Here is a 12,708-nt window from a genome sequence, read left to right as displayed (position 1 = left end):
TTCTACAAATACGTCATCTGAAAACACTCAGCTCAACCTGTCCTCTAAGCTGCACAGCTTTCTCTGCTCCTCCAAAGCTGGCCGCTGTGATGGGGAAGTCCCCAGAAGGGCCCCCTCAACCACCAGCTGGCCACTGCCGCTTCTCCAGCCGGGCGACGAGTGGTCCCCACTAGAAACCGCGTCTTACAGGATGAGGGACCCCCACCACCTTAGACCCCAAATCAGGGGCCGACACAGTCATTCCTGAAAACATGCCTTTTTCCTGAGCCATCAGTTCTAACTGTACCTTCATAGTTGGCACACTTTATGTGTGGAGAAAAGATAAGCAAAAAAAGGTATATCATTTCAGTTCTAAAAGAAATTTAGTTGTTTTCATAGATGGAGTGCATGTTCTCAGAACCTAACTAATTCAAACAGATTTGTAAGATGGAAACCAACTCGAGTTAAACCTCCTTAAGATTTTACAGTGTAGAACTGTTGGGACATAATGACATAGAGATGCAGGTACACATAAATACTGGTTCGCGTGGATGGAGAAGTGCGGATAACTGGGCAAAAGCCACCTCAGAGTCCCTTTTCTTTGGGGGTCAGCGCGTGGGGCGCGGGGTGGATGCCTCAGAGACTGTCTAGATTCAGGGCTGCGATCTGTGGGGAGGAAAGGAGGGAGGTGCCTGGCGAGGGTTGCTGCGAGCTCGAGATGAAGGCAAGACCAGGCTGTCTGCTCGGGGGCCACGGTGGGTGACTGATATGGAACTGGGGTCCGAGGTGGGTATGCAGGGACCGCACCGAGGGGATGCTACGGTGGTGGGGCCGGGGTCCTGGCTGAGCTGCCCCTCGGACAAGGAGGACACACGCGCCAGGCGGCACTGACCGGAGATGGAATGACAGGCGAGAGGACGCAGAAACGAGGGGCAGGCGTGTGCGCGCCAGGGCGCTGGGGAAACGCGGACTTACTTTCTGGAGGGACCCTATCTTTGTGCGGGCATCCGGACAGACTGCGGTGATGCGGATAAAGCCCGGTTACGTGGCCCGTTCCATCGCACCCAGGGGTGGGGCACTTGCTCTCTTTCTTTTCTGCTCTCGAGGGATCTAAAAGCGATAACAGGTGTCAAGAGAATGAATTTTTTTTTCAACCAACCGAAGACAAATGTGATTATTTAACAATCTGAAGAGACCTTGATACATAAAGACGTAAAGCAGGTGTCGGGGGCACACTGCCACATCCTGGGTCGTTCTCTGGTTTCAGGTGATTTTTTTTTTTTTAACCTTAAACGGTGTAATCATGAATCATATTTTACTTTCGATGCTAAAGAAAAAAAGGCTCTCCCTATCTGAACTCTTGATTAATCATTTCCCGTGTGTTACATGATAAGTTGTTGCTCAAAGAAATCAACATAAATAATGATGAGACAGTGACCTTCTCAGAGAACAAGACATCTCCATAATCCTTCACCAACTGCTTCGTGACATCCAACCAGGAAACATAACATCTTTTAAGCACTCTGCAGCAGAGTTTCTTACTGAATTCTCTGATCGTATGCGCCATTAACTGCACAATTTTACTGGTACTGAAATGTCTTCTCTTGAAACACTGTTCTTAGGACACAAATTCAGTGCTTTTCTCAAGACAGACTGAACTCTCAGAAGGCACTGCAAGCAAATGACCGAAATGGCAGGACTCCCACCTGACAGAGGTGATGGGCAATCAAGAACGTTTCAGAAGCTGCTGCAGCAGTAATTTGTTTTGATCTCTTCGTCTGTGCTTGGAGCCAGAGGAAGGCTTGGACAGCTGTGCGAGCATGCACCAGACTACGGGGCGGCACTTCTGGGCAGCCTGGGCGCTGTGGTGCCCACGGGGTGGACGCCAGATGCCAGAGTGCGGTGACATTGCCAACAAAATTAACCCTAGACCAGAACTGGCCGCAGCTCATAAATGTGCAGAAAATAACCCCAGAACCTATTTCTACGATGAAGCCCAGACCAAACAGTAACATCAGTGTGCGAAACACTGCTTTTGAACCAGTTTTCAAAACGAGATGCACAGATGAACCACAGATGGCGACCACTAGAAGTCTGGCCCGGGGAAGCTACAGGTAACGGATCTTTCGGGATTTAATGCTTTTGTATTGATACTGCAGTAATCAGGCCAATAGTAATTTTTCTAGTAAAACATCTAGAAAACAGATGTTTTACTTTTGGAGAAGGATTCATTTTATATCAAGAAAGAGGATTGGTCTAAAATTTTTGGAACTTTTATAAAATTTTTTTCTTAATCATTTATGTAAACTTGAAATAGACATAGGACTCACAGGAATATATATATATACTTTTATGTTTGCATAAAAATCCTTCCTTTTATTGTTTAGCTAACATTTTATTCTCTAAAATATATCTTCCAGGTCCTGGAATCTCTTAGTGAGAGATATGTCCTAGATACAACGGTCAGCTACTTTCTGCCTTTATTTACAGATAATCAACTCTGAAAACAAATCTAAACCTATGCTTCTGTGACTTCAATTTCCAAGTATCTTTAAATTTGAGATTCTCTGATAACCAAAGGCTCAGCACTTTATTGCCTTTGAGTAATTTCATAATAATAGTGGTATAACTGAATGGATGCAAATATAAAATAGTAAGTGCAAGTAACCATTTCAAAGGAAAATATTATTTAAGATCATAAATTAAAGATATCATTTAAAATAATAAACTAGATATAAATGACTTTAAAGGATAAAAACATAAGTTATAACTATTAGGAATCATTATGTGACTCTTTTCCATGAGTTTTTACAGTTTCCTAACAAATTATACTATGTCACGACCTTGAAAGTGTTCTGAAGCTCAGAGCAGATTTGTGTGAACACCATGCGTCTCTGGCCACTGCAGGTTTGGAGACGCCCGGGTGTACTCTCCTCTCGATGCCTGTGTCCTGGGGGAGGGCGGTCACGTCTGCCTTCACCAACACCCCCACCTCCTTGCTTTCTCCCTTCTCACAACCCCAATTCATCTTGAAAGCAAATCTTTGAGCAAACGCAAAACAACCAAGCAAGCAAAACCGGCCAACAGTCTACCCCAAAGGCTCGCAACGACATCTAGAAACACCTGCGTGCTGGCTCTAGCCCTTCCCTTTCTCCCTTTGGAGTAGACACTTGAGGAGAAGGTGGAAAAAGTTTTGTGATGAACTTTTGTTTTAGCTTAAGCTTTTGGAAAGGTTACTCATCTATAATTTAAATCATTTTGAAGAGATTGTGTATGAATGAGAATTGGTATGAGTGTTCTCTCCATGTTTAATATAGCAGCAGAGAAGCTGACCATAGATTGTTGATACGCACTTGGCCATGCCTGCCACGCTCCTCTGTCCATGGGATATCCCAGGCAAGAATACTGGAGTGGGCAGACAGTGCCTTCTCAGGGGATCTTCCTGACCCAGGGATGGAACCAGGTCTCTGCATTGCAGGCAGATTCTTTACTGCCTGAGCCACCAGGGAAGCCCAGGAGGGCAGATAGCTTTTTTAAAATAGGAGACACTTTCTCTCTCTCCCCACATTGGTGTTCTTCCTTGGCTTTATTATTTGGTTCTGCATGTAACTACGACATCTTCAAAAGAAATTTGGGAGCGACATGGAACACACTGAGAGGAAATGGAGGTGTGCTTTGACCAGAGGGGGAGGATGTGGAAAACCTGGGGAGAGGCGGAAGTCGTCAGGGAAGTCCAATCCCCAATCTTCCCCCTTTCAGGGAAAAAGCGCATCTCCGTTTGGGGATTTTAGTGTTTGTTTCCATTCTGTCCCTGTTTATTGAGGGGAAACAAGTGATCCGAACTCCACTTCTTCCCCAAAACAACACAAAACAACGATAACAAAACAAAGTGAGTGAAAATCTACAGCGGGTTGCTGGGTTGGAAGAGGCTGCAGAAACCAGCACAGGCACAGGAAGCCCGCGTGCATGAGCCCGTGCGGCTGCCTTCGCAACCAGACTCAGGCCTGAAACACTCTGCAGAGAGCTGTCGTGTCTGTCCCGACCCAGTCCCCAGGGAAGGACACCGTTTCTTCCCAAGTGCTCCGAGTCTGTGTGTGTGTAGGTCGCTTCAGTCGTGTTCAGCTCTGCAGCCCCGTGGCCTGTAGGCCACCGGGTTTCCCTGTCCATGGGGTTCTCCAGGCAAGAACACTGGCGTGTGCTCCCAACCCAGGGATCGAACCCGCGTCCCTCACGTCTCCTGTATTAGCATGCGAGTTCTTTACCACCAGTGCCACCTGGGAGTCTCAAATATCCAACTACGGATTTCTAAGAGACTGTTCGTTATAACACAGTCGCTGCATCTCCGGGTCTTGTAACACCCAAAGCAAGCCTGGCAATCCCCTGAGCTCCATGCCATGGTCTTCACACGCTGCCCTTCACAGGGTCTGGCCTACACCTGCCTTACTGAAACGGCCGTCAGCACCCAAGCACCTGGCACATGCAGGACCCAGCAGGCCTGGCTGAGGTCCGTCTCCAGTGGAGTTAAAGAAAAGCCCGATGCGCCCCTGGGGGTGCATGCCCGTCGAGAGGAGAAAACACACCTGTGTCCACACAGAAGTGGCTTCTGACTGTGTGACGTTGCCCTAGCAACTGATTTCCAAAGCAAAATCTGAACCTCGTTATAAGGAAACAATATTCATAAGGAATAGGACCGCACCCAAGACAGAAGGCCTTTCCGGCACAACTAGGGAAGGATTCAGGGAATCACCAGTTTCATTCTTGAAGTTGCTTCTTCTCACTTGGTTCTGAAAGAGTCTTGAAACTGAAATATTCACAAGCTCCTACACGAGGTCAAATTATAATCCACTTCATACTGAAAGCGAACATGGCTGTTACTGGAAACCTGCCGTCGACCGTTCAGGCTGGAAATATACACCTACACGTATTAGGTGTAGCAAACGTGTATGCATGTGGCTAAATGCACAGACCCACGCAGATGTGCACCCACACACTTCACAACTGGAAGCCTGGTTGGAGCTATGGCAGAGGATGGTTTTGAGTGCTTCCTGATAAAGCAAGCACCGTGACTGCTTCCGCGGTGGCTGGGAACAGAGAGGGGTGGGTACGCCCAAAGGACAACTACTGGTCTCCGCTGGGGACACACGGCTCCCGTCACTGACGGGACTTAAGACAATGGACGTGGAGCCACTGCCCTCGCCTCACGTCAGTGGTCTTTCTGCTGCTACCGTCCAGGCCTAGCGGGGATGCTTCCCTTGGGGGAGGGTCCATCAGTACCGGTCACTGGACAATAATTTCATAAATCAAGGACTTCCCTGGTGGCTCAGATGGTAAAGCCTCTGCGTACAAGGCGGGAGACCCGGGCTCAAACTCGGTACGGAAGATCTCCTGGAGAAGGCGATGGCACCCCACTGCGGTACTCTTGCCTGGAAAATCCCATGGATGGAGGAGCCTGGTGGGCTACGGTCCATGGGGTCGCAAAGAGTCGGACATGACTAAGCGACTTCACTTTCACTCTCATAAATCATGACGCCACCTACTCAATGCAATTCGAAATGCACACTTCACCCCCCTTGGCTAATTGTCACCTAAACCCTTCCCACTCCACACGGCCTGTGGCTCACCTGCGAGAAAACAGACTCATCCTAAGATTCTCTATCACGTGACCGGCGTGTGCTCTCACCCTGGATCTCCAAGACATGCGTCTTCCCCTGAAATACCATGTTATTAAGCTGCTTTGTGCATTTCTCAGACAGATATGTTATTTGCTCTTTGGAGACATAACCATGAGGCATAATTCTGGAATCACCTACAAGAAGCATGCACTGGTGATGCAGCGCGGTGAGATGCCTCCGTGAGCGGCAGCCTACGCCTGACAGCTTTCGCCCTAGCTCCCGCTTCCACGAGGCCACTTACGTTAGGTAGAAATATTACCTTTACCATAGTATGGCTTTTTGACATGGCTGTCAGCGGACTTAGGCTTCCTCTCCTCCCCAGGGAGCGGCCGCGGGGACTGGTCCTCGAAGGACCGCAGACTGTCCCTCCGGCCCGCCTCCAGCGCCATCTTCTCCCTCATGGCCTTGGCCCTCTCGGTCTCCAGGGCGATGGCTTTCTCCAGGAGGGTCAGGTTGCCCTTGGTCATGTCAAACACCTCCTCCGACCGGTCGGAGGTCACGGAGGCGGCGTCGTCGTCGCGCTCGCGGTACCCGCCGTCCTCCTTGGCACAGCTGGAGAACGTTCTGGGCCGGGGGCTCAGCTGCTCCTCCAGCCGCATCAGGTTCATCATGTCCGAGTAGCTGCGGTCCGGCGTCCGGCCCGGGAAGTCGTCTTCCGGGCGGCCGTGCGCGCGCGGGCCGGCGCCGGGCGGGGGCGGCCGCTCCTGGGGGCTGCCCTCGCTCAGCTTGCGCGCCAGGTCGAAGCACTGGTTGCGGAGACACTCCAGGCTGCTCAGACACACCTCCTCGTCGCTCTCCTCCACCAGCTTGTCCGCCAGCCCGTTGTTGGCCGGCTTGCCCAGCAGCCCGTAGCTCAAGGTCCGGCCGTCGGGCGGCGCCAGCGCGTCCGCGTAGGCGCGGTCGCCCGCGTGGTCCCCCAGCACGGCGCCGTGGCCCTGGGCCAGCAGCTTCAGGGAGTCCACCGTCTCCCTGACCACGTCGCTGTCGAGGTCCAGGCTGAGCTCGCCCTTGCGGCCGGGGACCTCCGTCTTGTCGCTGTCGTCCTCCAGGCTGTGCGACGTGCTGCTGTTCATCTCGGACTCGGTGCGCGCGCGGTACGCCGCGTCCTCCGCGATCTTGCCGAGGTTCAGCAGCGACTTGGCCACCAGCTCGTCGTAGTTGTCGTACTCCTCGTTGTTGTTGTCGTCCTTCTCCGCGTCCTGCAGCGCGCGCGCGCCGTGGCAGCCCAGCTGGTGGTCTTCTGCAAAGAGAGCAGACAAGAGGACACACGAGAAAACAAGAGGGAAAGCGGCTAGAACTGTGGCTGCAACAGCGCGGAAGGCAAGCTCGGGGCGCGGCCGGCTGGGACCTGGAGGCCCCCTGCAGGTCCGCAGGCGGAAGGGACATAAAAGGGGCGTGTGCTCAGGGCACAGGGGGCTGCTACCGACTAGGAGTTCCGGAGCTGACAGACAAGCCGCTGGATAGCGGAAACATAGTCTTGTTGCTGTTGAGTTGCTAAGTCGTGTCTGATTCTCTGCAACCCCATGGACTGCAGCCCACCAGGCTCCTCTGTCCATGGGATTCTCCAGGCAAGAATACTGGAGTGGGTTGCCATTTCCTCCTCCAGGGGATCTTCCTGAGTCAGGGATCGATTTCCCATCTCCTGCACTGAGCTACCTGGGAAGCCTAAATATAATTTTAAAATATTACTTTGTCATTACTTCTACATTTTAAGCATTGCTTTTAAAATTGGATTTATTTACTGCCTGACCACGTGCATAATAATGATATCCATCGTATGACTAGGCTTTCTAAGAGTTTGTGAACTTGTCGTCACCTTGTAAGCAGATGTTCACAACAATTGCTTTTAAAATGCTTTCATAGAGATGCTTGGGCAGCACAGAAGAAAGCCCAAGGTTCTGGCGGGTCCTGCTGGGGTCCCGACATGCCAACATTGGGGGCCCTGCAGGTTGCCGACATCTCGACATTGGTGGGTCCTGTGGTTGCTGTCATCTCGACATTGGTGGGTCCTGCCGGGGTGCTGACATCCCGACATTGGTGGGTTCTGTGCCGACACCGACCCTGGGCAGTCAGTACCAAGAGCACATGCTAGGGTTGAGAGTGGCTTTGAATTTTCTACCTTAGAGCCAGTTTATCAAGATACACTGTGAAGCAACAAGCCCCAGCAAAACTTAGAAGGTACTCTGATTCACTGTATCTCAGTGGGCTGGAGATGGTGGGTGGGGAGAAGTACACAGTGGCCAGACGCCCATTAAAAGCAGGAGTGCGGTGGGTTAGCACCAATAGCACACCATCCAGCACTGCTGGGGTCATCCTGTGCCTCGGCAAGCCTGTGGCCAGCTGGCAGATACACCGTGTGCGTGACCATCTGAGCCGGCGGATATAACGTGTGGATAAATGTCATGTCGACACTCACAAGAATTCGGGAATACTCATTTTAAAAAGGACCGTGTTAAAAATTACACTCACCCCTGTATTCGATGGCATCACCACTCGATGGACCTGAGTTTGAGCAAGCTCCGGGAGTTGGTGATGGACAGGGAAGCCTGGTGTGCTGCAGTCCATGGGGTTGCAAAGAGTTGGACACAACTGAGGGAGTGAACTGACCTGAACCCCTGTATTTCATCTGAAACATATTCTAACTCTAGAGGGATATTTGTAGAGTATGCATCGTTCCCCTCATGCTACACAGTCACTACCACATATATTGCAAAGTATAGATAATACTAAATGGATTTGCAAATGGATTCCCCCACCCATTTTAGGTTGGATTTGGTTAACTGCCTGCCATTTTCAAATATACTCCTTGTTTCTATGATTAAACAAGCCAGAGTAAGAAGAATTTTTAAAGTGTATTAGTGAGGAAATGAGGTGTATTGATTGCTAGAACATACTGGGTGATTCAGAGCTGAGTCAGGGGGCCCAAGAGTTTTCTTTATGGATTCTGTGCTGTCTCCTTAGAAAAGGTTTTTGTTGGTGAACGGGGTTGGACATCAACACGTCAGTAACAGAAAGTAACATCCTTGCTGGCCCACACGTGGAACCAACACATTTTTGAAATTTAACATCTCTCTAAACATCAGCAAATCAAAATTGTCATATATTAGTCAGAGAGTATCATTAATTGTATGAAATAAATGTTGTCGCTGCTTTGGATAATTTCTAGGAGTCGATAGCCTGAGAATGAGCATACGTGTTTTCCAAAGAGCAGCCAAAGGAAAACAAAACCAGTGAACACATCAGAAATACCGAGGAAGCATTCAGCTAACAGTACATCACTCACGGCCAGGGTGAGGCTCTCAAAACCGAGAGGCCACCCTCTGTGTCCTCGAGGCTGCTTGACCCCTGCCGTGAGCATGGGGATGGCAGGAGAGACGGCTCCAGGCGCGAAAGATCCTTGTGGGTAACGGACTTTCTCAAGGTATCAGTATTTAACTCTTTAAAAACACATGTGAGACAAAGTCAAGCCTTAATGATGTGGACGGATGGAGGGGGTCCATCAGGAACCTGCCAACAAGCAGGTTCGAAGCTTCAGCCTCCAGAATTCAAGGTCACTCACAGTGAGCTTTTGGAATTCCGTCTCTGATTTCGTGCTTTCAGGCAGTTTACCCTTCTAGTTGTGTTTTCGCTGAGGCTCACGATGAACAGGACCACGTGTGGAAGTGGGCAGTGAGAGATGGTCCAGAAGTCTCTGGGCCAGCTAGGCATTAACAACGTGGTCTTCATGGCCCACAAACTGAATTTTCAATCCAAAGAGATTCAAGAGTCAGTGGGGGTAGTTCTTCATGTGATGAATGATCCAGGAAACAGGGAGAGTGTGTTTGCGATGAGAAAAGATGTTTTACCAGAAAATTATTTTATAGTTCAGGTCCACATTCTAAACAAAAGAGCACGGCCACTGAGAGGTTAAGGAGAAGGCCCCGCATCTCTGTGGCCTTTCTGCCCGGGTGGAGGCTCTTCTCTAGCAGAGCCGCTGCGGTAACTCACGGGGAGGACATGTGCAGCGGGCAGCCTTGGGCTTGCCTTTGGGAGGGGCTCCCAGTGTGTCCACGCCGCTGGAAACTGGAGGAGGGCTGATCCAGCCACTCCAGGGGACGGCCCTGCGCCCAGGAAGCGTAGGCGGTTCAGGAGCTCAGCCCACTGGGCCTCCACAGCATTTCCTCATCGAGTCCACCGGGATCTTTGTTCGGATTCTATGCATCTTTTGGATTCCAATGTGAGCTTTGTGAAATGTTGTAGGTCTGAACTTCATCTTTTGAATCAGATTGTTAAAAACAATTTATGCTCAAAGCTACAATTAGAAAACAGCAACAAAAAATTCTCTAAAAAATGGAGCCATGTAGGAAAATTTTTCTTCTCCATCCCCATAACCAGAATTTGATGTGGTTAGAACTCTGTGGATTATAATCTTTTAAAACCAAGTGCAGACTTCAATGAGCATTTTGTCTCCAAAGGTTAGTCTGAGACCCACCTTTTGATTCTTTCAGCATCTAGAATCAAAAGGTAGGTTGCTGTTGTTCTTTCCAGACGTTAAAACCTCTCAAGTAGACAACAGATTAAAACAAAAACGTAGAAGAACAGGAAGAAGAGACACTTCTTCACAGCAGAAATTCTCCAGGTCTGCCAGGTCATAGAAGACGTGGTCTAAGAGGCCACCCTCCATGGGTTGCAAATCACAAAAGCCCACAGTTTCCTGCAGCCCTTCATGTAGGAAAGGTCACTCCTGGGCATCACCCTTCCTCTGGTGGTGAGAAGGGCGGAGGCTGGGAAGAGCAGGCCTCGTGGACCAGAGGCCCACTGACCTCACTGAGGGCCCCCCCCCAGCTCCCCGACTGTACTGAGCACCCAGGGGAGCGCAGGACTGCACGGGGCAGGGTGGACACTGAGGTCCCCTTTGCAGAGTGGAAGGGCCCCTCCTGGGTGTCCTGGGTTCCTGAGTTCAAATTCCGAGAGCTCGGGGTGGGTTCTCGATGGGCAGAGCAACGAATCAGCCTCTGAGAGCTGGCCCAGGGCCCCCTTGGCCTCTCCCCCAGAACCCGCTGCTTCTTATTTTCTTCTTATATGCAGACATACAACCCCTTTCTTCTTCTTCCTCCAAACAACAGGCATTTCTGCACCAGCACCAGCCCTGTGCAGCCCCAGAGCGTCCAGTGCTGGCTATTCATTTACTAGTACACGTCAGACCTGCCCCAGGGCGCCAGGCACAGCCCTGCAGCTACAGACTGCAGTGACCACAAGCGTGGACTGGAGAGTTGCCTTTTTTTTTTTTTTTAAAACATTGTTATTATTGATGTGAACTATTTCAAAAGTCTTTACTGACTACATTATCGTATTGTTTTATGTTTTGGTTTTTTGGCCGTGAGGCATGTGGGTGGAATTTTAGCTCCCCGACCAGAGATGGAACCCACACGGCCTGCGGTGGACCTGGAAGTCTTACCCACTGGACCACCAGGGAAGGCTGATGCCTGGGTTACGTTAATAAAATACTCAGCATCTCTCAAAGGTTGTTTAAGATGGATGGTTGCTATCTGGCACAAGACTTCCCTATTGACTGTGAAAAAATATTTAGAATTCCCCGGGACTGTTTTCTGGTTAAGGAAGTAGAATACTGCATGCCAGCCGGTCAGAGTCTCCCTGCAGTGTGTGCACCAGAGGACCCCTGATGCCCAGAGACCAACTCACAGGCTCCTCAGGGGCACAGTGGTCCCCACCAGGGCCTGGACAGGGGGGTCCTCCTTCTGCAGGTGCTCTACTGGGGGGCAGCCTCCACACCTGAGGGCCTTGCTCTCACGGGGCATTGTCCCCTCGTCTCCTGCCCGCTGCTGCGAAGTTGCCGGGATGCAGGCGATGCTCAGAGGTAGGACAGCCAGACGGGCCCCCGCCGGGATGAGCCCCTGCAGATCGGGAAGGACAGACAGGTCCCCTGAGGAGCGTCCTTCGCCTTCACCGCTGCCCCTGGTCCTGAGCTGTCTGTCCCTGCTCTCACGTCAGACAGCAGCTTCTCTGTCCTCACCGGAGCTCCTCCCGGCGGAGGTGATTTATGCGCAATCACCCGAAACGCACTTGCAGCCCTCCCTTCGGAGCTCTGCGTTCCCGCTTCCATGGCTGTTTCGCTGCGGTCTCCTCTGCGCACCTGTCTGCTCACCAACGGCTCGACCTGCTTCTCCCAGAAGGAGCGGTTCGCGGGACCAGACTCGTTCCTGCTGTGTGTCTGCTGCGGAGGCTCCGTCCCTGCAGTGGACACACGCTTCTCCACACCCCGCTGTCCCGGGCTCGGCACGGCGCACCCCGGGCACCGGGTCCCTGGTGAACATGCCGGGCTCCCCCCGAGCCCTGGGCTTCTGCACGTTCACCATGTCAGCTCCTGACCTTGCCAGAAGCCTTCCTTGGCCCGAGACGGACCCCATGAGACAGACCCGCACGGCCTGTCCCCATTGTCTCTGTCGTGGGGGGCCAGAGTGACCTCGGGGCACAAACGGGGGTGGAAAGGGGCGGCTCTGGATGAGGCTGGGGTGCGGGTGTGGCGGCGCCTCCGTCTGTCGGTTCCTTGGGTCAAGTATTGTTTTTCCAGATGGCTTCCTCCAGCTTCAAAAAGGTCAGAGAGGACACTGCAGGGCACGTCTGTGTCCCGTTCCCAGCTGAGGTCCCAAGTGTCCCAGATCTGATGGGCCTGGGGAACACGGACACGGCCGTGTCTTCCCTCCATCACTGCTTACTGAGCCGCGTTTGGGGCAGACGGGTGACCCCGGGGAGAGGGGTGGGCAGCAGGGACATCGCGGCGTCAGCGCCGGAAGAGAAGCAAACGAAGTCGACATAAAGTGTGCGGTCGGGTGGTGACCTGGGCCGTGAGGGACAGGAGACCCGGGCAGAGGTCACATCAGGCGGAGTCAGGCCTGGCTGGCTGGGAGCTGGCCTCGGGGCCGAGACTGGAGAATGAGGGGCGTGCACCCCAGGAGCAGGCGGTGGCGGTGGGGAGCCAGTGGTACAGAGCATGCTGCCAGTTTCCTTAACTTAAATTCAAATTCAGGGTGTTTATATGTAAATGAGCACACGTGGC

The 12,708-nt window shown here is 51.8% G+C and overlaps 1 protein-coding gene across 24 annotated transcripts in view; it reads right to left on the bottom strand.

The window, feature by feature from the left end:
- Positions 1–12,708, bottom strand: part of MYT1L (myelin transcription factor 1 like) — a 398,154-nt gene that overhangs the window by 89,842 nt on the left and 295,604 nt on the right. For 17 of the 24 annotated variants that reach the window (XM_070795423.1, XM_070795424.1, XM_070795422.1 and 14 more), the window contains 2 exons: positions 5,911–6,891; positions 955–1,089 (listed from right to left, as the gene is read on the bottom strand). In XM_070795423.1, coding sequence (XP_070651524.1) covers positions 955–1,089; positions 5,911–6,891 — 1,116 coding nt within the window. The remainder of the gene's footprint in view (positions 1–954; positions 1,090–5,910; positions 6,892–12,708) is intronic. The other 7 variants (XM_070795429.1, XM_070795445.1, XM_070795442.1 and 4 more) reach the window with 2 other exon arrangements.

This window comes from Bos indicus, chromosome 8, assembly GCF_029378745.1.
Source record: "Bos indicus isolate NIAB-ARS_2022 breed Sahiwal x Tharparkar chromosome 8, NIAB-ARS_B.indTharparkar_mat_pri_1.0, whole genome shotgun sequence".
In the NCBI taxonomy this organism is placed as follows: Eukaryota; Metazoa; Chordata; class Mammalia; order Artiodactyla; family Bovidae; genus Bos; species Bos indicus.
This window is presented reverse-complemented; position numbering and strand designations above follow the sequence as displayed.